Source organism: Bufo gargarizans, chromosome 2, assembly GCF_014858855.1.
Source record: "Bufo gargarizans isolate SCDJY-AF-19 chromosome 2, ASM1485885v1, whole genome shotgun sequence".
In the NCBI taxonomy this organism is placed as follows: Eukaryota; Metazoa; Chordata; class Amphibia; order Anura; family Bufonidae; genus Bufo; species Bufo gargarizans.
Window position 1 is genome coordinate 243,767,357 of NC_058081.1, and position 23,600 is coordinate 243,790,956.

The following is a 23,600-nucleotide window of genomic DNA, read 5'->3' on the forward strand; positions in this document are numbered from 1 at the left end:
TTTCTACGATGCAAGCTTTGATAGTCCTCCTCCAGCAAGCTGGAGTGCACAAGATGTACAGGGTGAGGTGGAAAGCGGGCATTGCTGAGAAAAAAGGCATCTGTCGGTCCCATGTTTATAGATGCCTGCATTACTGAGAAAAATGAAGTTTTGATATATGCAAGTTAGCCTCTAGGAGCAATGGGGCGTTGCCGTTACACCTAGAGGCTCTGCTTTCTCTGCGACTGCCATGCCCTCTGAACTTTGACAGGGTCAGGCATTATGACATTGATTGACAGGGTCTGGCAATGTAAAAGTGGAGAGCGCAGCAGAGAGCAGAGCCTCTAGGTGTAACACCAACACCCCCGTTGCTCCTGGAGACTAATTTGCATATGTATCAGGTCAGTCAATTTCATGGGTAAATATCTGCTGACAAATGCCCTTTAAGAACAGAGGAGCAGTGTGTTCTGCTTTCATAAGGGACAGGCAATACATACAGAGCAATAGATGGCACTTGTGATAGCTTTTGTTTTCCTGGGCCTTTTCTCTTTTGTTACCTAATTTGCTACTGATCATAAAGAGTGCCTAAAGTTAACCTATGGGACCATGTAGTCTCATATTTTTAAATGTGCATCTTGGGATCCATTCACATGTCCACATCCGTTCCGCAATTTTGCGGAACAGGTGCGGACCCATTCATTTTCAATGGGGCGCGAATGTGTTGTCCACATCTGCATTTTCTATGAGAGTGCCGGCGATGTGCGGTCCGCAAAATGCGGAATGCACATTGCTGGTGTCCGTGTTTTGCGGATCCGCCAAACACATACGGATGGACCCTTAATGACAAGAACTGCCTGTTGCTTATAGTAGAACTAAAGGAGGCTGAACACGTAAAAATGAAATGTAGCTGTACTAATAAGTCTTTAATAACAGATGTCTGCAGTTTGCCTGTGACATAATGTAACTTGCATACTTAATGGTTTTCCTTCTTACATTTCTTTAGGGATTGTGGATGCACTTAGATGTTTGCAATGATCACTGTGGCTGGCATGCCCCAGTGTTTTGGATCCCGATGCAGAGGACTCCATCGTAATCGTATTTATCAGAAGCGAACGTCATGAGCATAGTGGTCCCTTTGCGGGTTGAGACAGCAGAAACTCCATACATAGACATGGCTGCAGGCTCGGAGTAAGTAAAATGTTTACTGAAAAAGTCTCCCGTTTTTGTTTTTGTATTTGCAATCTAAAATGTCCCAAACTGGCTGAATGTGCTATGTAAATTATAGTAGGGGAGGAAGACCTTTTAGTCTAATACACTTGACAGTATTTTAGGGCATTGTTTAAATAGAACCTGTCACCACATGAAGTAAGCTGAGCTTATTGATATATTGTTTGGTAGGAAAATAGTCAGCAAAATTTGAATTTACACGTTTAGTTCTTTATTTCTGAGGTCAGTGGCCAATCTTATCTAATTGATAGTATTCCCTGTATGTTTGTATAGAGAGGTATCTGTGAGTCGCTGATGGCGAGATTTAAATGTGTAAATTGCAGGTTTTTCCATAAAACCATATTTCTCGCCCAATTCCTTGGGGGACACAGGAACTCTTGGGGTATAGCTTATCTCCATAGGAGGCGTGACACTAAGTAAAAGACTGTTAAGCCCCTCCTCCAGCAGCTATACCCTCAGCCTGGAGAGAGAGACTTCCAGTTTTTTGCTTAGTGTCAAGGAGGCAAGACACTCTCTGCACTGCAGAGTTGTCTTGTGAAGACTTAGAGTTTTTAATTTTTTTTATTTTTACTTTTTTTCACTTGGATTTTTCCACAGGGACAACAGAGTCGCAGTAGACTTCTCTGTTTTCCCGGGGTTGAGCTGCACCAGGGCCGGTTATCCGCCCTGCTGCCTCCCCCACAGAAGAAAAGGAGGACCAGGGCAGCTCATGCTCCCCTGTATCCCGCCAGCACTGGGTCGCCCACCTGCAAGCCCCTCTCCAGCTACTGTCACTCTGTGCCAGTGGCTGAAGGGGCGTCCCAGCTGGATGGACTAGAGGGTGAAGACGTCGCAGGTGAGGTGGCTAGTGCAGCCGTTCCGCTCCCCTCCCCCTCCCCCCCTCCCTCTCTCCCCTCTCCGGAGGGTTCGGTGCTCCTCTCTGACTCCCCTTTACTGATGGCCTTGTTGCAGGCGCGATTCGGCGGCCGGGCGCCCTGCTTTGTCTGGAGCGGCGCGGCGGCAATGATTCATGGGGGAGACTTGTTTGAGGGCGGCCGGGTATGCGACCGCTGTGCCGTTGCATGGCAGGACGCCGACTCCCGGCCCTCCTCCTTGGGCTCCTACCTTGCTTCCGCTCGGCGGGGGCCATTCGGGGGTCCTGTGATGGTGGAGCGCGGGTTTTGAATCGCGCGCGCGCGATAATTTTTTCGGCGGGGGGCGGAGTTTCGGACCGGCCAGCGCTGGCTTGATCTTCATTCAGAGGCCGCACGACTTTCTTCCCGCGCCTCTTTAGTCCCGCCCACTCTCGTGCCGGCGTGCTTCTGGGAGCTCACTGCAGGACGGACCGTTGCTCTGATTGCACACCGCCGCTCTTCTGCTGCTGCAGCTTCCTTCTGTGACCTGGTAGGACTGTTGACCCTTCCTCACTGTAGCCCCCTGGCCTGGACTCGGGTTTTTTTCTTTGCTTCTACCAACATGTCTGACCCCTTAGTGCCAGTGGGACCTTGGTACCATACCTGCACCGCATGTAAGGCGCCCTTTCCTCAAGGGCAGTCTGATCCGCATTGCTCGCTTTGCAAAGACCCATCGCAGGGTCCGCCATCTGTTGTGTCACCCCCTGGCCTCTTGGATCCCCCTGACTGGGCTAGATCCCTCTCCCAGGCTGTGGTTAGTCTCACTAGCGTTGTGGGCCGACTTGCAGATGCGTTGCCCTTGTCGCAGCCGGATGATTCCCCTGCTGGGCCCTCCGGGTCCGCTGTCCTGGCCGACCCGTCTGAGTCTCTCTCTGCAGGCGATTCCTCTAGAGCCCGCCAATCCCAGAAGCGGCCTAGGGTGGATCACCGGTCATCCTCGGATGCCTCGGTATCCCCCCCAAGGGTGCGTTCTCAGTCGGGCCCTTCCTCCTTGCAGGATTTGCCCTCTGAGGGGGAGCTGGTTGATTCCGATTGGGATATGGATTCGGCGCTGCCTTCAAAGCTGGCTTCTGCTGTGGGCCACCTTATAAACAGTATCCGTGATACCTTTAAAATTCGCGATGATCCTCCTGATCCTGAGAAAACCAGTGTTTCCTTCTTTCGCCAGAAACAGGCTTCGGCGGTTTTTCCCCTCCATGCTGACTTTTCGTCAGTGGTTTCTAAGGCCTGGGCCCGTCCTGATGCACGGTTTACCCCGCCAAAAAAGTTGGATGTTTGTTATCCGTTTCCGGCGGATTGCATCACAAACTGGGCGTCTCCTCCCAAGGTCGACCCCCCTGTGGCCCGTTTGTCCAAGAGCACGGCTATTCCCGTCGCAGATGGTTCTTCATTACAATCCACTGAAGACCGCCGTGTAGAGACCCTTACAAAGGGTATCTTTTCGGCCTCCGGATCCGCACTTCGGCCAGTCTTTGCTTCCGCTTGGGCGGGTAAAGCGGTTTCAGAATGGGCATCTCAGCTGGATCTGGAGCTTGAATCTGACGTCCCTATTCAAGACCTCCGTGCCCTGACTCAACTTATAGTTCAGGCTGGAAAATTTGTATGCGAAGCATCCCTGGATGCAGGAGCTCTTATTGCCCGTTCATCTGCTCTGGCCGTGTCGGCTAGGAGAGAGCTTTGGTTAAAGGTTTGGTCGGCGGACGCCGCGTCTAAGCGGTCTCTTACTAGCCTTCCTTTCTCTGGTGCTCGTTTGTTCGGAACCCGTTTGGATGAAATCATTTCGGAAGCCACGGGGGGGAAGAGTACTCATCTTCCCCAATCCAAAGCTAGGAGCTCCACTCGTGGTCGTCCCTCGTTCCCCCGTTTCAGGTCTTCTCGTAGGGCTTCCGCTCCTCGCTCCGCTTCTGGTCCGTCCACTAATCCTGTCCAGGACAGGCGTAAGAAACCCTTTTTTCGGACCCAGCCCTCCTGGCGCAAATCTCAACCTGCTCGCGCTCCCGCGACCAAGCAGCCCCCCGCCTGAAGGTGCGCCCCCACCCACCCGGGTGGGGGGACGTCTCCTCCTGTTCAGGGACTTCTGGCAGGCGCACGTCTCCGACGCCTGGGCTCTCGAGGTTGTGTCTTCCGGATACAAACTCGAGCTTGCGTCCCTTCCCCCAGTTCGGTTCTTTCGCTCTCGGGTTCCCCGGGATTCCCGAGGGGCGGCCGATTTCTTTGCTGCCGTTCAGATTCTTCTAGACAAAGGGGTCATCATCCCGGTTCCCATGGGAGACAGGTTCAAGGGGTTCTATTCGAACCTTTTTGTGGTCCCCAAGAAGGAGGGTTCGGTGCGACCCATTCTGGATCTGAAACGACTGAACCGCTTCCTTCGTCTTCAGCGGTTCCGGATGGAGTCGCTCAGGTCGGTGGTGGCCTCTCTGGAACAGGGGGAGTTCCTGGCCTCCATCGACATCCAGGACGCCTACCTTCACATTCCAATCGCACGGTGTCATCAGTGCTTTCTGCGTTTTGCAGTGGGGTCCGAACACTACCAGTTCGTTGCCCTTCCCTTCGGGCTGGCGACGGCCCCTCGTGTTTTCACGAAGATCCTGGCCCCGGTCCTCGCCTTACTTCGTTCCAGGGGAGTTTTTCTGCTTCCATATCTGGACGATCTCCTGATCAAGGCGCCTTCTCTGTCACTGACTTCAGCCAGCGTGGATCTCTCGCTGCAGACCTTGCGCCAGTTTGGTTGGGTTATCAACCTACCCAAATCCTCTCTGGTTCCCTCCCGGCAATTGGTCTTTCTGGGGATGCTGCTGGATACCGATTCAGCGGTGGTTCGTCTTCCGTTGGAGAAGCGCCTGCTCCTCCATCGGTCGGTTCGGAGCCTTCTGTCCCACCGCCGTCCTTCTTTCCGGTTCAGCATGCGGGTCCTGGGTCAGATGGTGTCCTGCTTCGAGGCGATTCCTTACGCGCAGTACCACTCCCGCACCTTTCAGACGGCCATTCTGTCCGCTTGGGACAAGTCCCAGGAGAGTCTGGATCGGCATTTTCCCCTTTCCCCCCAGGTTCGTTCCTCTCTCCTCTGGTGGCTGCGGACCCCTCTTCAGGGGAAGTCCTTCCTGCCAATGACTTGGCTGGTGATTACCACCGATGCCAGTCTGCGGGGGTGGGGGGGAGTGTTTCCTCCCCGGTCCGTCCAGGGCACTTGGTCTCCGTCGGAGTCCAGACTGCCGATCAATGTTCTGGAGCTGAGAGCCATTCTTTTCTCGCTCCGACACTGGACTTCGTTGCTGCAGGGTCGCCCTGTTCGAGTCCAGTCGGACAATGCCACGGCTGTGGCGTACATAAATCACCAGGGGGGCACTCGCAGCGCGGCGGCGATGAGGGAAGTGTCTCTGATCCTTCGCTGGGCGGAGGTTCATGTTCCGGCCCTTTCGGCCGTATACATTCCGGGGGTGGACAATTGGGCGGCGGATTTCCTCAGTCGGACGACGATCGACCCGGGGGAGTGGTCTCTGCACCCCGACGTCTTCGAGTCTCTTTGTCTCCGTTGGGGTCGTCCGGACGTGGATCTCATGGCCTCCAGATTCAACTACAAACTTCCCATCTACGTGGCCAGGGCCAAAGATCCGGACGCTTACGGCGCGGACGCGCTCGTCCTCCCCTGGACGGAGTTTTCGCTCCTCTACGTGTTTCCGCCCCTGCCTCTTCTTCCGCGGGTCCTTCGGAAGATTGCGGCGGAGGGCACGCCAGCTATCCTGATCGCCCCGGACTGGCCGCGTCGTCCGTGGTACGCCGACCTTATGTTGCTTCTGGCAGACGCTCCCTTGCCTCTGCCTCTCAGAGAGGACCTCCTCTCTCAGGGGCCGATCTTCCACCAGCATTTAGGGTCGCTACGTTTGACGGCGTGGCTATTGAAACCGCGGTCCTGACGCGGCGGGGGTTTTCGGCTGACGTGGTCCGTACCATGATTCGTGCACGAAAACCGGCCTCGGCCAGGATTTATTATCGTACCTGGCGGGCCTATTTGGTTTTCTGTGAGGCCTTGGGGACTCCCCCTCTGAGGTTTTCCCTTCCTACGGTTTTATCCTTTTTGCAGTCTGGTCTGGCTCTGGGCTTGGGTCTCAGTACCCTGAAGGGTCAGATTTCGGCTCTTTCGGTCCTTTTTCAGCGTCCGCTGGCTCCGCTCGGTCCGGTTAAGACCTTTCTTCAGGGGGTTGCTCACTGTGCTCCCCCCTATCGCCCTCCTGTTCCTGCTTGGGATCTCAACATTGTGTTGGCGGCTCTCCAATCTTCCCCTTTCGAGCCTCTGCGCAAGGTTTCCCCTCGCTTGTTGTCTTGCAAGGTTTTCTTTCTCGTCGCTATCACGTCCCTTCGGCGTGTGTCTGAGTTGGCGGCTCTTTCTTGCGTGGAGCCCTTCTTGGTTTTTCACCAGGACAAGGTGGTTCTCCGTCCTGTTCCGGAATTTCTTCCGAAGGTGGTGTCCGCCTTTCACCTGAATGAGGATATTGTCCTTCCTTCTCTGTGTCCGGCCCCGTCGCATCCCCGGGAGCGGGAGCTTCACCGTCTGGATGTTGTTCGGGCTCTCAGGATCTACCTGGATGTGACCAGACCCTTTCGGCGTACGGATTCTCTGTTTGTGGTTCCGGAGGGTCCGCGCAGGGGACTGGCGGCGTCTAAGGTGGTTGTTGCCCGCTTTCTCAAGATGGCTATCATTGAGGCTTACCGTGCTCGGGGCAGGGATCCGCCCTTTGGTGTTACCGCTCATTCTACCAGAGCGGTCGGGGCTTCCTGGGCTCAGCGTAATCGTGCCTCGGCTGAACAGCTGTGCAAGGCGGCCACCTGGTCTTCTTTGCACACGTTCACCAAGTTTTACAGGGTGAACACTTATGCCTCGGCGGATGCTGCTTTGGGCCGCTTGGTCTTGCAGGCGGCGGTGCCTTGATGTTTACGGTGCCTGGTTCGCGTTTGATTGTGGTCCCTCCCTGTTTGTGGACTGCTTTTGAACGTCCCAAGAGTTCCTGTGTCCCCCAAGGAATTGGGCGAGAAAACGAGATTTTTGTATAACTTACCAGTAAAATCTCTTTCTCGCTCTTCCTTGGGGGACACAGCGCCCGCCCATTGTTTTTTTGTTGGCCTTCGGGTGTTTTTTTCTGGCTTGTTGGTATTGGTTTTGGTTACTCCTTGCCTTTGTCTTGCACTACTTGGGCACATAACTGGAAGTCTCTCTCTCCAGGCTGAGGGTATAGCTGCTGGAGGAGGGGCTTAACAGTCTTTTACTTAGTGTCACGCCTCCTATGGAGATAAGCTATACCCCAAGAGTTCCTGTGTCCCCCAAGGAAGAGCGAGAAAGAGATTTTACTGGTAAGTTATACAAAAATCTCGTTATTAGTCTGCTCAGCTCCTCCTGCTCTATAATAACTACTTTCACACTAGCGTTTTTTGCCGATCCGTCATGGATCTGCAAAAACTGATCTGTTACAATAATACAACCGCATTCATCCGTCATGAACGGATCAGGTTGTATTATGTCTTCTATAGCCATGACGGATCAGTCATCGACTCCATTGAAAGTCAATGGGGGACGGATCCGTTTTCTATTGGGTCAGAGAAAACGGATCCGTCCCCATTGACTTACATTGTGTGTCAGGACTGATCCGTGTCGCTCCGCATCCCAGGATGGACAGAAAACCGCTGCAGGCAGCGTTTTGGTATCCGCCTCCAGAGCAGAATGGTGACTGAACGGAGGCAAACTGATGCATTCTGAGCGGATCCATTTTCCATTCAGAGTGCATTAGGGCAAAACTGATCCATTTTGGACCGCTTGTTAGAGCCATGAACGGATCTCACTAACGGAAAGCTAAAACGCTAGTGTGAAAGTACCCTAAATTGTAATCCCTTCAACATTGCTCTAAGGGGCATGAGCATTTTTTTAACATGCCTCAGTGATTGTAAACAGGCTGCCTTTCTGCTGAAAGATAGTGACAATTTTTTTGTAAAATGTAGAATTTCCTAGAATTGCTATACAAAGAGCATCAGTCACTTTCTTTGGCATCATAATCACTGTATTTACACTATATATTCATGAGTATTTTTCAAGATTTGTTACTTAGGAGAGAATTTAAAGGGGTTGTCAAAGTTAAATAAAATGCCCGCCAGAGCGGATATTCACCAGTTTTCTCCCCTGCCACTTCGCGCACCCTCCTTCAGTCTTTCTGCCAGTGTTTGTTTTCCTTGGTGCAGCTGTAGTGTCTAATGCATACCACATTGCTGCTGCAGCCAATAACAGGCCTCCGCAGTAGAGTTGAGTGAATCGATTTGTTCGAGTTCTTGAGCAGCAAAGGGGGGCTGTTGCCACTGCTCAAGAGGCTCCCCTCTCCCGCTTGATTTCACACAAATTTTAGACAGCACTCAGTGATGATGATGATAGAAAGTGAAAATTTATTTCATATTATTTCAGCCGGACACAGTGGTACATACGTTTCGGGCTAACATACGCCCTTCATCAGGCACTAGCAGGACCACAGGTTATCACGGCTATCGTCATTATCACTGAGTGCTGTCTAAAATTTGTGTGATATCTACAGTTCTTGAGGTGGAGCTACAGAACATAATCCGGACGTGCACCCACCTTTGCCAGTTTCAGAAAGAGTGCTGGGGTCCATTAGTTTTAAAGTTGTTGAAGATTACTCTCCCGCTTGATTGGCAGGGACGGACATTTAACCTGGCCCTCCCAATCTCGCTTTCTTTTTTCCAAAGCAGGTTGGCATGTGAAAGCTTTAAATTAAGGCAGTTCTTTTTTTTTTTCTTTCATGTAGACCGGAATCTGTAGAAGCAAGCCCTGTTGTAGTTGAAAAGTCAAACAGTTATCCACACCATTTATATACCAGCAGTTCTCACCATTCGCACAGTTATATAGGCTTGCCTTATGCGGTAAGTATTATAAATACTCTTAACATGGCATTTGCATTTTCTTTAAATTGGAGAAATCCGTCTATGCATATCCTGGAAATACTGTGGATCATTCAAAACACTGAGAATAATCTGTAGGGGGAAAAAAATATAATATAAAATATACACACACACATATACACACATATATACACACACACACACACACACACACACACACACACACACACACACATAGTACAGACCAAAAGTTTGGACACACCTTCTCATTCAAAGAGTTCTTTATTTTCATGACTATGAAAATTGTAGATTCACACTAAAGGCATCAAAACTATGAATTAACACATGTGGAATTATATACATAACAAAAAAGTGTGAAACAACTGAAAATATGTCATATTCTAGGTTCTTCAAAGTAGCCACCTTTTGCTTTGATTACTGCTTTGCACACTCTTGGCATTCTCTTGATGAGCTTCAAGAGGTAGTCACCTGAAATGGTCTTCCAACAGTCTTGAAGGAGTTCCCAGAGATGATTAGCACTTGTTGGCCCTTTTGCCTTCACTCTGCGGTCCAGCTCACCAAAACCATCTCGATTGGGTTCAGGTCTGGTGACTGTGGAGGCCAGGTCATCTGGCGCAGCACCCCATCACTCTCCTTCATGGTCAAATAGCCCTTGCACAGCCTGGAGGTGTGTTTGGGGTCATTGTCCTGTTGAAAAATAAATGATGGTCCAACTAAACACAAACCGGATGGAATAGCATGCCGCTGCAAGATGCTGTGGTAGTCATGCTGGTTCAGTATGCCTTCAATTTTGAATAAATCCCCAACAGTGTCACCAGCAAAGCTCCATCACACCTTCTCCTCCATGCTTCACGGTGGGAACCAGGCATGTAGCGTCCATCCGTTCACCTTTTCTGCGTCGCAAAAAGACATGGTGGTTGGAACCAAAGATCTCAAATTTGGACTCATCAGACCAAAGCACAGATTTACACTGGTCTAATGTCCATTCCTTGTGTTTTTTAGCCCAAACAAATCTCTTCTGCTTGTTGCCTGTCCTTAGCAGTGGGTTCCTAGCAGATATTCTACCATGAAGGCCTGATTCACAGAGTCTCCTCTTAATAGTTGTTCTAGAGATGTGTCTGCTGCTAGAACTCTGTGTGGCATTGACCTGGTTTCTAATCTGAGCTGCTGTTAACCTGCGATTTCTGAGGCTGGTGACTCGGATGAACTTATCCTCCGCAGCAGAGGTGATTCTTGGTCTTCCTATCCTGGGGCGGTCCGCATGTGAGCCAGTTTCTTTGTAGCGCTTGATGGTTTTTGTGACTGCACTTGGGGACACTTTCAAAGTTTTTGGACTGACTGACCTTCATTTCTTAAAGTAATGATGGCCACTCGTTTTTCTTTACTTAGCTGCTTTTTTCTTGCCATAATACAAATTCGAACAGTCTATTAAACAGGACCTTTCACTTGTATAAACTATGTGAACTGAGTATGCTGCCATATAGAGCGGCGCCCGTGGATCTCACTGCACTTACTTTTATCCCCGGGCGCCGCTCCGTTCTCCCGTTATAGGCTCCGGTACCTTTGCTCCTTAAGGAGGACCTTTCACTCGTATACAAACTAAAAAGTAACTCTATCTGTGGGCAGAGCAGCGCCCAGGGGTACCCCTGCACTTACTAGTATGCCTGGGCGCCGCTCTGTTCGCCCGGTATAGGCTCCGGTGTCTTAGCTCCGTCTGTTGTACTGGACAGATTTTTTTTTTTTTTTTTTTTTTTTTTTTTTTTTTTGTAGGAGGCGTGTCCCTTGCTGCAGCACTAGCCAATCGCAGTTCACAGCTTATAGCCAGGCTATAAGCTGTGCGCTGCGATTGGCCAGCACTGCAGCAAGGGACACGCCTCCTACAAAAAATCTGTCAAGTACAACAGACGGAGCTGAGACACCGGAGCCTATACCGGGCGAACGGAGCGGCGCCCAGGCATACTAGTAAGTGCAGGGGGACCCCTGGGCGCCGCTCTGCCCACAGATAGTTAGTTTTTTAGTTTGTATACTAGTGAAAGGTCCTCTTTAAGTTTATAGTAGGCGGGTTTTCCCTTGTCCTGTGGGCGTCTCCTTCTCCTAGGCTGCAGCGCTGGCTAATCGCAGCTCACAGCCTGGGAGAAAAAAACCTCCCAGGCTGTGCGCTGCGATATGCTGCCATATGGAGCGGCGCCTGGGGATAATAGTAAGTGCAGTGAGATCCCCGGGCGCCGCTCTATATGGCAGCATACTCAGATCACATAGTTTATACAAGTGAAAGGTCCTCTTTTAAGTAGGACTATCAGCTGTGTATCCACCTTCCTTCTCCACAACGCAACTGATGGTCCCAACCCCATTTATAAGGCAAAAAATCCCACTTATTAAACCTGACAGGGCACACCTGTGAAGTGAAAACCATTTCTGGTGACTACCTCTTGAAGTTCATCAAGAGAATGCTGAGAGTGTGCAAAGCAGTAATCAAAGCAAAAGGTGGCTACTTTGAAGAACCTAGAATATGACATATTTTCAGTTGTTTCACACTTTTTTGTTATGTATATAATTCCACATGTGTTAATTCATAGTTTTGATGCCTTCAGTGTGAATCTACAATTTTCATAGTCATGAAAATAAAGAAAACTCTTTGAATGAGAAGGTGTCCAAACTTTTGGTCTGTACTGTGTGTGTATGTATGTGTGTGTGTGTGTGTGTGTATATATAGATATAGATATATATATAGATATCTATCTAATCTCTTCTGCTGCTAACTACAATTTAAAGTGACACAGTGTTGGCGAGAGTAGAAAGGTTTGCTAGAATTTAAGCTAGATGAAATACACATCCTTTGCCTAATAGGACAAGAATCCTGAGCATTGTGCACAATGCATGGAGCGCAAATTATGCTTAACAGATTTGTGTATTTATATTTAAAATCCAGGATCACAACTATGGTGCTCGCCCTCCGCCAACACCTCCAGCATCTCCGCCCCCAGTTCTTATTAAAAACGAAGTGAACGTATTTACTACTCCGCATTTTGATGAGACGTCAAGTGCTACGACCATCAGCACTTCAGAAGATGGGAGCTATGGAACTGATGTCACGCGATGTATTTGTGGTTTTACCCATGATGATGGGTACATGATCTGTTGTGACAAGTGCAGGTATGATGTTAGGTTAGACTAGACAGTGTGTGTGTATATATACTTTAGAATCAGTGTGTGTGTGTGTATGTGTGTGTGTGTGTGTATATATATATATATATATATATATATATATATATATATATATATATATATATATATATATATATATAACAAGGAAAATCCGCAGCACTCCTTCAAGTAAAAAAAGTGTGTATTTTATTCACACATATCAGCAAAGACAACGTTTCGGTCCTCTCACAGGACCTTTATCAAGTCAAAGACACTTGACTTGATAAAGGTCCTGTGAGAGGACCGAAACGTTGTCTTTGCTGATATGTGTGAATAAAATACACACTTTTTTTACTTGAAGGAGTGCTGCGGATTTTCCTTGTCCGCTGATTCTGTCCTGTATCGAAGGACCGCCGCGGGCACCTATACAACTGTATCTGCATTTGGAGGAGTGCTGCCTGACCTTTTTCCATGTGTGTGTGTGTGTGTGTGTGTGTATATATATATATATCAGTTGATCTTAAGTGATTGAAAAATATATTTATGATTATGTAAAATATCACAAAAATGCAAGTTCCTGAGTACCCTTTGAGACTTTGATGCCTTTCGGAGATCATTTCATGTTCAACTTGCTTAACACGCTCACTGTAACAGTAATTTTGACCAGGGGTGCCCAAACTTTTGCATGCCACTGTATGTTTGCTAAAACAACCTTTTTTTTTCATTTTAATTTTTTTCAGTGTCTGGCAGCATATAGATTGTATGGGTATTGACAGACAAAATATTCCAGACATCTACTTGTGTGAGCGTTGTCAGCCTCGGTAGGTCTTGCTTTATTTGCTGTTTTTTATTTTTTTGTCATTTCTTATATGCTTATAATAACACTGTACATATTTGACCAATATGTGAAAATATAACACTATAACAATATAATATCAGGAGGTTAAAAAAAAAAAGCCCAAAGGCAGAAAATACAGTTTGGGATGGATGTTGTATCTATTTGCTCAATATTATTGATTATCTGGCATTGCCTGTATTGTCCCACAAGTCCTTTTCCCTCTTTAACACCCTGCTGGTCCAAGTGCCCCTCCTCTCCCCCCCCCCCCCCCCCTTTTAATACAAAAAAAATAAAAAATTACATTTTGAATGGATAACCAATTTAGTGTGAATAGAGAACTACTGCCAAATTACAGTGTTGGTAGATCACTGAAGCTGTTTCTTGTTTTTGTCGAGATTCCGCATTTAAAGTGAATGTTACTGAAAAAATGTTTTCTGCCAGTTAAAACCATTATGGAAGCAGCCATCTTGCCTCGGCAGTGGTTAGCAGCCCCCATGGGCCATAAACACAATGGACAGGAGGGGACCATATTGACTTCTATAGGACAGCTCTGTGACCTGTGTAGAGGTCAGGAGGGAGTAGATAAGCTGTAAATGATGGATCCTGTGTTATCTAGATATAGATTATATGTGTTTATGCTATTCCCGCCTCTAAAGAGAAGCATGTAACTGCAGTAAAGTTATCTGGCACATTTTATTAGGCTTAGTAGCCAGTGTGAATTTATGCATGGGTGTGTATTATATATTTTTCTCGCCCAGTTTCCTTGGGGGACACAGAAGACCTTGGGTATAGCTCATCTCCATAGGAGGCGTGACACTAAGTGAAAACTGTTAAGCCCCTCCTCCACAGCTATACCCTCAGCCTGGAGAGAGAGACTGCCAGTTTTTAGCTTAGTGTCCAAGGAGGCAAGACACTCCCTGCTCTGCAGGGCTGTTTTCTCCTTGTTTAAATTTTAGATTTTTACTTTTTTCTTTCTTTTTTGTTCCAGATCATCAGGGACAACAGAGACGCACTAGACCTCTCTGTTTCTCCCGGGGTTGAGCTGCGCCAGTGCCGGTCACCGCACTGCTGCCTCCCCCACAGAAGGCAAGGTGGATCAGGGCAGCCTAGCTCCCTTACATCCCGCCAGCGCAAGGGTCGCCCGCACGCCAAGCCCCTCTTCCAGCGTCCTGCCACTACGGTGCCAGTAGCTGAAGGGGCGACCCTGCTGGAATTGACCGAGGGTGAAGACGGCTGTGGTAAGAGAGTGGCTTCTCCAGCCCTACGTCCCCCACCCAATGGTCTCCTGCGTGCCTGACCCCCATACTGGGCCTCTGGACCCTTCCCCTGCTGGACATAGGCTGGCCCCTGGGGTGCCGCTGTGCGGCAATCTGCTCCCCTTTTCTCCTGGCCTCATAGGACATGCTGCTAGTGAGGGGACTATATCCTGACCTCTCTGTCTCTGGGTCCCCCCCTGGCATCTGCGCTTCCCCCCATCTCGCCTAATCACATTGGGCTTACCGGAGGGGCAGGACGCTGCAGTGGAGTAAGGAGGACCCCTTACTCTTCCGGCCGGTGGGGTGGGCTCCCGCGGCCAGCGAGCCGCTATTCCGGCCCTCCTGTCTCTTCTGGCGGCGGGGTGGGCTCCCGCGGCCGGCAAAACCGCATTCCGGCCCCTGTCTTTTCCGGCCGGCCGGGTGGGCTCCCGCGGCCGGCAGAACCGCCACTCCGGGCCCCTGTATCTTCCGGCCGGCGGGGTGGGCTCCCGCGGCCAGCGAGCCGCCATTCCGGCCCTCCTGTCTCTTCTGGTGGCGGGGTGGGCTCCCGCGACCGGCAATACCACATTCCGGCCCCTGTCTTCTCGACCGGCCGGGTGGGCTCCGCGGCCGGCAAAACCGCCACTCCGGGCCCCTGTCTCTAACGGCCGGCGGGGTGGGCTCCCGCGGCCGGCATTGGGCTTGACTGTGCCCCAGCAGGTGCCGGTCGGCGGGGCTCCGCTAATTGGTCCCAGGCTTCGCGGCCTGCTGGGCCGCAATCCCGACCGGCCCGCGGGGTGGGCTCCCGCGGCCGGTTTGAACCGCCATTCCGCCTCAGGTCCCGGCGGTATGACGGGCCGGACTCCGCAAATTTAGCCCCCGGCTTCGCGGCCTACTAGGCCGCACTTTTCCGGTCTCTGGTGGAGGGGGCGGGAACTTCTCCAGGCGCGATTTTTTTTCCCGCCTGGAGGTTCCTCCGCCCTCAGGGGATCGCACGCCGCCCTCCAGGCCGGATCCCTGTTAACCCTTTGGGTGCAGGCCGGCTCCCACAAATGGGTCTGTATAGTTGGCCCCCCTTTTTTTCTCCTGGTCTCTCAGGGCCCCTATATAGTGGCTCCCCTTTAGCCTCAGAAGCTGGGTTTAAATGAAATTAAAAAAAAAAAATAATTTTTTTTATAATGATGAAATAATTAATAATAGATCATGATTTCTATTGGGCTGCGCAGGACGCTGCAGCCTCATCAGTAATGCTGCATGACCTCTTTCCACAGGCGGCATGGTGTTGCGCTCCCAGCCTGCGTCGCTGCTAGGGCATTTCCCCTTTTAGGCGGTTTTTTTCTTGCCTCTTCCAGGATACGGCGCTGGCCAAGTGCATTCGGACCTTCTGTAGGCAGCATTCATCGTCTCTCCAGTTATGGTGCCTGCCATGTGCATTCCCCCCCCCTCCTAGGCGGGCTACTGCACTCTCCCTGGCTGGCCATGTGCATGACCCCCTTCTTAGGCGGAATACTGCACCTTCACCGGATACGGTGCTGGCCATGTGCACGACCCCCTTCCATAAGCGGAACGCTGCACTCTCTGGATTTGCTGCCGGCCATGTGCGGGACCCCCTTCCTGGGCGGAACGCAGCACTCACTGGATTCGCTGCCGGCCATGTGCGTGACCCCCTTCCTGGGCGGAACGCAGCACTCTCACTGGATCTGTTGCCGATCATGTGCATGACCCCCTTTTTTAGGCGGAATACTGCACTCTCACCGGATACGGTACTGGCTATGTGCACGTCCCCCTTCCATTGGCGGAATGCTGCACTCTCGCTGATGTGCTATGATGTACTTATGTACTATGTTATTGTGCTGCACTCTCACTGGTTTCGCTGCCGGCCATTTCTTAGGCGGTATGCTGCACCCTTGTTGGATTCCCTGCCGGCCTTAGGTATGCCTCCTTCCCTCAGGCAGCATACATACATCCCTCTGTCGTTGGTTGTTTCCTCGCAGGTACGTTGCTGGCCACTTGCATGTACCCCATACATGGCAGGGTGCTTGCACTCTCGCTGGATCCGCTGTCGGCCATATGCATGGCCCTCTTCCGTAGGCGGTGTACGCACTCTTGCTGGATTCTCTGCCAGCCCGGGGCATGCCTTCCTTCCTCAGGCGACATGCACACATCCTTAGTGACTGTGTTTGTCTCTTGCCGGTACATTGCTGGCCATGTGTATGACTCCCATGCATGGCGGTGTGCTCGCACTCTCCCTGGATGAGATGCTGGCCATGTGCTTTACCCTCCCTTTTTTCTGGGCGTTGTGCTACACTCTCACCGGATACATTGCTGGCCATGAGAATGGCCCTCTAACATGGGTGGAACGCTTGCACTTCCATTGGTTACGGTGCTGGCCTTGTGCGTGACCTCCTCTCACTTCAAGGGCAGAATTTGGCAGTCTCATGAGATTCACGGCTGTCCTTATATGGCTGTGCTGGACTTGTACATGTCCCCCTTCGTTGGCAGAGTAGTTGCACTCTCGCTGAGTTCAGTGTTGGGTGTATTATTGCACACTCATTTAATGCTAGGATATCCCTGTGCATGTTCCCCTTTCGCTAGGTGGACCTCCTGCGTTCCTGCTGGTTTATAGGGTAATGTCCTGCTTCTCTGAAGTAGGTACGGCCTTAGGCATCACTCCCTTTTGGGACGGGTCTTTGCACTCTTGCCGACTGCTGTTGGCCAGGTACAATTTCCCCCCTTTCAGGGTGGACTGATTGCGTTCCTTCGCATGCTATGCTAGGTTTGTGCATAACTCCCTTTCAGGTTGCACTTTGCAATTCCGTACATGCTGTGGCACTCTGGGACGAGCCCCCCCCCCCTTTTTTCTAGGTGGGTTGGCCCTCTCGCTGCTTACGGGGCTGCTCGTACGTATGCCTCACCTGCTTCCTGCGGCATACCTTTGTTTCTTGGGAGACGATGCTTGCCGCCAGCCTTGCACTCGTCCCTAGGGAGTTCATTCTGTCCTCCTGACCGGACAGGCTCTTTTGCTCTCTGCTGCACCGAGCTGCCAGGGAGTGTTTGTGGGTCCTAGATGCATGCCCATGCGTCCTTCTGCGGCATTACTTCCCTGCGCTAGTGGTCACATGGTCGAGAGTGCTGTTGTCTGCAGCGCCTCTCGAATTCTTCGTTGGCTCTGGCAGGACTGCGGTTCCCTTGCCTGCTGCAATTTCCTCCTCTTCGGATGCAGTGTGGTATGAGTCCGTCCTCTTGGCGCCTCTACGCTTCTGTCTGATCTGCTACCGGGTTCGGGCTGCTCTTCTCGGGAAGGTCACCCGACTTCTCTTGGGTGCTGGATTACCCAGGTCCGGGGACCTCCGCCTTGGGTTCTTCAAGGTATTCGCCTTCTGCGAGACGGTGGACCGGGCGTCTCACAGTGTAGCAGGTTCTGCTTTTGAGTCCTATGGCTTCCCTGTTGCCCACTCCTCCTCCTTTCGGTTGGAGGGTGTTTTGTCGGCCTCTGTCTCGACGGCCTTATCTCGCCGGCTTTGTTCGGCTCCCGCTCTATACGAATCACTCCGATGTGGCTTCTCGCCAGCCTTCGGGGGCTGTATTTTCACTGTCCTCCCCTCTGGGGAGAGCATGATTGTTCATGTGGATGGTTCCGGTGTTCCTTTTGGCCTCGTACCGTCTCCCTTGTTCACGCTGGCTGTATTAGCTGTGTGCCTATTTACAGAGTCTACCGCGTTCTGTCCCCCCACTGAGTGCAGATTGCGTGGCCCGTTCTAAGACGACGGTCCTGATGTAGACTTGCTTTTCTCGATAACTTGGGGGGACTACCTCGGTCCAGATTGTCCTTTGATCTCCCTCACCGGGACTGTACAACGTGGTTGCATCAGCATGGACTTTAGCCTGCCTTCCCCTGGCGTCTGGCGAATCCTTTGGGTTCTTTCCCTCTGTCCTCTGCTCCTCCACTCGGGTGGATACGGGACAACGTTGTTCGAGGGCCGACGGGGCTAGTTTTGTCGACCCTTCTGCCCGTGTTACTGGTCTGCGCCTTATCACATTGGGTTTTTCGCCTGCTTGCCAGGCGACTGTCCACTCCTGGCTGTGTTTCGTCCAGGATCTGTCGTAAGACTTAGGGTTTTTTTGTCTGGGGTTCTGTGGGAAGCTGTGCATTCCCCACTCTGAAGTTCTTTCCCCAAGGTTCTGTCTTTTCCTTGAGGTGTCAAGTGTCGGCGCTGTTCTTCCTCTTCCAGCGTTCCCGGCCCTCTGGCCTGCCAAGACCTTCTTCCTCGGAGTGGCTCTTTGGTTCCTCTGTACTGTCCTTCGGTACCGCCCTGGGGACTGTATTCTGAGCTCTCGGCGCTCCAATCTTGTCCTTGGAGCCGTTACAGGAGTTCTCTCTATCCCTTCTGTCCTGTACGGTTGTGTTCCGTATCAGTCGTGTCTCTGACGGGTGCCGGAATGGCCCCTTTTTTTGTTAAGGACAGGGCTGTTCTGCATCCCGTTTCTTCCTTCCTTCCTTCCTTCTGAAGGTGGTGTTTGCCTTTCGCTTCAACACCTCACCTATTTGGACGTTGTTTGGGCCTTGCCGTTTTTACTTGGAGATCTCCGACTCTTGCAGACGTTCCACCTCTTGGGTTTCCAGGAGGTCTGTGCATAGGGTTGACAGACTCCAGGGTGGTTTTCCTCCGCTTGATCAGATTGGCTATTGCTGAGGTTACCGCACCTAGGGCAGGATTCTGTCTTTGGTGTCACCGTTCCTTTCACCAGAGCGGTCGGTGCCTCCTGGGCCGGAGGCATTGGGCTTCGGCTGGGCATTTGGGCACGGCGGCCACAGGTCTGCCTTGCACGCCTTACTGAGTTTCTACAGGGTGCATACTCTGACTTTGGCGGATGCTGCCTTACCCCGCCTGGGTTTACAGGCGGCGGTTCATTGATGCCTTTCGGGTGCTTCACCTTGGTGCTGTGGTCCCTCCCCCTTTTGGACTGCTTTTGAACGTCCCAAGGTCTTCTGTGTCCCCCAAGGAAACTGGGCGAGAAAACGAGATTTTTGTATAACTTACCAGTAAAATCTCTTTCTCGCTCTTTCCTTGGGGGACACAGCACCCACCCATTCATTGTTTTTTCTCTGTGCGTTTTCCGAGTTTTTGTTACCCGTTGGGTAGTTGGCTTTTTGGTTCCTTGTTGGTCTTTGCCTTTTCTCACTGCTTGGACACGCAACTGGCAGTCTCTCTCTCCAGGCTGAGGGTATAGCTGTGGAGGAGGGGCTTAACAGTTTTCACTTAGTGTCACGCCTCCTATGGAGATGAGCTATACCCAAGGTCTTCTGTGTCCCCCAAGGAAAGAGCGAGAAAGAGATTTTACTGGTAAGTTATACAAAAATCTTGTTTTTTAATATAATATTGACACTGAGAATTAAAAATATCACTAAAATGCTTTCAAATGTTTAACATAAACATGACTTAAACAGGTGATTTTCTGATGATACCTTCACCTTAAGCACAGAAATTGTCAGACTTTGATCATGCCTTATTCACTTTGACTTTGAGATATAATTTCAGCTTTTTGGTATTTATAAGTTATGTTATAATAAACATTTTTTGGCAGATCTCTTGACAGAGAGCGAGCAATATTGCTTCAACAAAGAAAACGAGAACATTTGTCAGGTATGTAAGGTAGGGTTGTGAAATATTATGATCCTGTGCTTTTTGAAAGGGTGTAAATATTCCATACATTATTTTATTTATTTTTAATTTTTAATTTTTTTATTGCTTTCTCTAGAAAATGTGAATTTGGGACGTTTGTACATACATAAAAACAACAAACATGACATGTAAATGACCCAAGCCTGGGGGTTATTTATTTAGTGCTCATGAATATATGAGTAGATTTCAGTCTACAAATGGTACACAGATTGCAAAATTCACTAGGCTTCCCAGCTGTCTTATTTCATCAAGGGAGCAGTAGAGTAGGGGATTTGCTGGAAGTGTGATTTGCCGAATCTTTGTACATGACCACGGCCGGCCAATCACTGGCCTTGTCAGTGACGTGTGCAGGCTTAGTGGTCACGTACTACTCATCTCCAGTAAATGAGAAGTTCTTATACCTAATAATGGAGCAGACAATTCTAACAGGCATGTTCAGATAGCTAAATCCCAGCTGTATGCTAGTTGCTTAGAGGCCCCAATCCTTAAGGGAGATGCCACACTTGTATTTTTTTACAAGCTGGAAAAAAAAAAAAATTTGCCTTACAACTTGTTTTTGTAGTGGTATTTTTTTTTAGTCACTTTACTTACCTATCTTTTCTTATAAAGAAGTTTATGGGAGAATGCCTGAAAAAGCAGCACACCCAGAGCATGCTACAATTTCAGGAAACGCCAAGGGCCCAAAAATCACCAGAAAACTGGCTTAAAAGTACTACTACAACAAAACACGTTGAATAGTTTGCTATTGGCCAACATGTAACATCTGACTTCAGCGTTTTTTGGCTTAAAAAGAAAAAGCCCAATCGAAGAACCATGGTAATTTTGGGGGGAAAATAAATCCTAGTTGGAACCCACTGTAATAGAGTATACAGAGCATAGGTTTGGGCATGTTCAATCTTTTGTTTAGCTTATGACTGCAGTTACCCCGGAAGACTCCTTTTTAAGTAGAACTTGCCAGGATTGGTTTTCTACCTGATGATAGATGTCGATCATCTTCATAGGTGGGACATTGCTGAGGCCTATTAAGGAGAGGCAATATTTATTTGCCATTATTTGATCAATCTGGTCATGCTCAGAGGCATAGTGTGTTAGTGCACTTATAATGTTATTTATTGAGTGCCACATACCTTTTGGGCTATAACTTTGTGACTCTAATGCAGATGATCTTCAAACCTGCTACAATGGTAGAGGCAACAACGGAAGCCTTTTATCTGGTAGGTACCATTTCAAATGTGACACACCCCATTCCTTAATTGCTCACAGTTTCTCTTAAAGGGCATCTGTCAGCAGATTTGTTTCTATAAAACTGGCTGACCTGTTTCATGTGCGTTTGGTAGCTGAAGGTATCTGTGTTGGTCCCATGTTCATATGTGTCTGAATTGCTAAGAAAAATTATACTGTAATGTATACAAATGAGCCTCTAAGAGCAACTAAGGCGTTGCTGTTACTCCTAGAGGCTCCCCTTTCCCTGCAACTGCCACACCCTCTCTACTTTGACAGGGCCAGGTATTATGATGTGTTCACTGCCTGGCCCTGTCAAAGTGGAGCTGGCGCGGCAGTTCCAGAGAGAGCAAAGCTTCTAGGTGTAACGGCAACACCCTTGCTGCTCCTAGTGGCTCATTTGCATAAATGCGGGCACATATGAACATGGGACCAACACAGATGCCTTCAGCTGCCAAGTGCACATGTAACAGGTCAGCCAGTCTCATAGGTACAAATCTGCTGATAGATACCCTTTAATGGTCTATTATGTCTTATTTTTTCAGGGTTCCTGTTTCAATCTAATTTTCTTCGCGGAGCATTAGTGCTGTTTTCACTTATTCTACATACTACATATACTGTGTACACAGAAACTTTCATATGTGCACAGTTAATTGTTATTAAGTATTTCCCTTTTTTGTGCCGCCCTGTATTTGTAAATTAAATGGCACATAAAAATAAATTATTCTTGGCTACATAGTTATCTGAAAATTGAGCTCTTATCTACCTGCAGATTTCCGAACTGGATATATTCCTATCTAAGCTTTGCAGTGCATTTTATGTAACTGCAGTGAACTTTGTGTAAATATGTCCAAGTATCTAATCTTACAATTTTATTACCTGACACGAGCAGTCTTGCCCGTGTATAGAGTTTCTTTTTTTGGTGATGCAGCACACACTTTCTTCAGCTTGTGGCCTATGTGTTTTTTGATACTATCTGACAAACAAATGTGCAATAACAACTTTTGAATGGATTTATTCCTATTATCACTAGTTTAAAAGTTATATACAATATTTACACCTAATGTGAATTTAGCTTTAAGTTAACATTTAAATGCATTTGATCATTTATGTATTAGAAAGTACATAAATAGTAATTAAGAAGTTAAAAAAAAAGGCTTGTTTGAACAGGAAACCCTGTAATAAGAATGTGATGTGCCACTGGAAATGGAAACAGTTGCAAGAATAATAGCATTTATTTCTTAATATACTTTTCAAATCCTGTACATAAAAGTAAAACCTGAAAACGTAGGTACTTGGGTATGTTGTCTGTGCTGTGTGGGTGTATTTCTTTTAGATCTAGGTAACATCTGTGATTGATCCTTTGAAGCTAGGTTAATGAGAATATGTCCTTTAGTATATTAGGAGTAGTAATTCTTACATTGTCACCCAAATGAGAGTTGGTTATATATTGCAGCGTTTCTTTCAGTATGTTCCCCTTAAACTTCATATTGTTGTGCATCACAAAATAACAGACAAATGTCAGGCTTCCTGAAAGCCACACTATTTGTATAGTTCATGGAGTAAACTAACCTGAAAATTGATTACATACATATCTGCTATGGATATTTCACAGGCAAGAAACTTAACCAGATGCCACTTTTTGATGCCTTTTTTTGACACTTGCACTTTTTTCATCTATCCAGTACTGGCTTTGGCTTAAAGGGGTTGTCCAGCCTTTAACTGATGGCCTATTCTAAGGATAAGTCAACACTAGCTGATGGGCGGGAGTCTGACACCGCACACCAACTGAAATTCGCTGTTCTGTGTGGCTCCATCGACAGAAGTCCGCTTCGGGACTACACAGCACTGTCAGCATTGTAGTGGAAAACACTTGCAATTGCAGCACTGCTCCAATTGAAGTGAATGGGAATAACGCTGTACTCATGAGCACTTTCCACTACAATGTTGACAGTGTTATGTAGTTATTTCTGAGGATAGGCCATCACTTAAAGGGGTTATCCAGAAGTAAGACATACCTCTCAGATGGGCTGATTTGTGGTAGACATTATATTTGCATAGTCCCTGCCGCTGAGTTGGGTATCTGATGCTCCCGGACCGACTGGTCTTCTCCCTGCTGTGCTGAAATCAACATCGGTCGACGGGAGACATGTGACTGCAGCAGCCAATGACAACTGGTCACGTGATACAAGGGAATTGGCCCGGGAGTGTCGACACTGAACCCAGCGACTGGGACCAGGTAAGTATGATCTCCACCATGGGTCAACCACTTTGGAAGGTCTGTCTTGAATAACCCTTTAGGATAGACAACCTCTTTAAAAAAAAATATATGCAGTTTTAAAAACGTGGTGAATTCAGCCTCGAGGTGTGTTCGCAAACTGTGGAATTGGTGCAAATTTTCAACCTGGATTCTCAGTAAATGCAGATGCCTTAGGATATTGTCCAATGCCAAAAATTGGGAATA

The 23,600-nt window shown here is 49.1% G+C and overlaps 1 protein-coding gene across 1 annotated transcript in view; it reads left to right on the forward strand.

Annotated features, from left to right (window-relative positions):
* The window catches only part of KMT2E (lysine methyltransferase 2E (inactive)), a 109,692-nt gene that overhangs the window by 19,751 nt on the left and 66,341 nt on the right, over positions 1-23,600 (forward strand). Inside the window, 5 exon segments of the mRNA XM_044280167.1 lie at positions 983-1,167; positions 8,900-9,014; positions 11,944-12,167; positions 12,899-12,979; positions 19,818-19,876. Coding sequence (XP_044136102.1) covers positions 1,097-1,167; positions 8,900-9,014; positions 11,944-12,167; positions 12,899-12,979; positions 19,818-19,876 — 550 coding nt within the window. The 5' untranslated portion in view covers positions 983-1,096.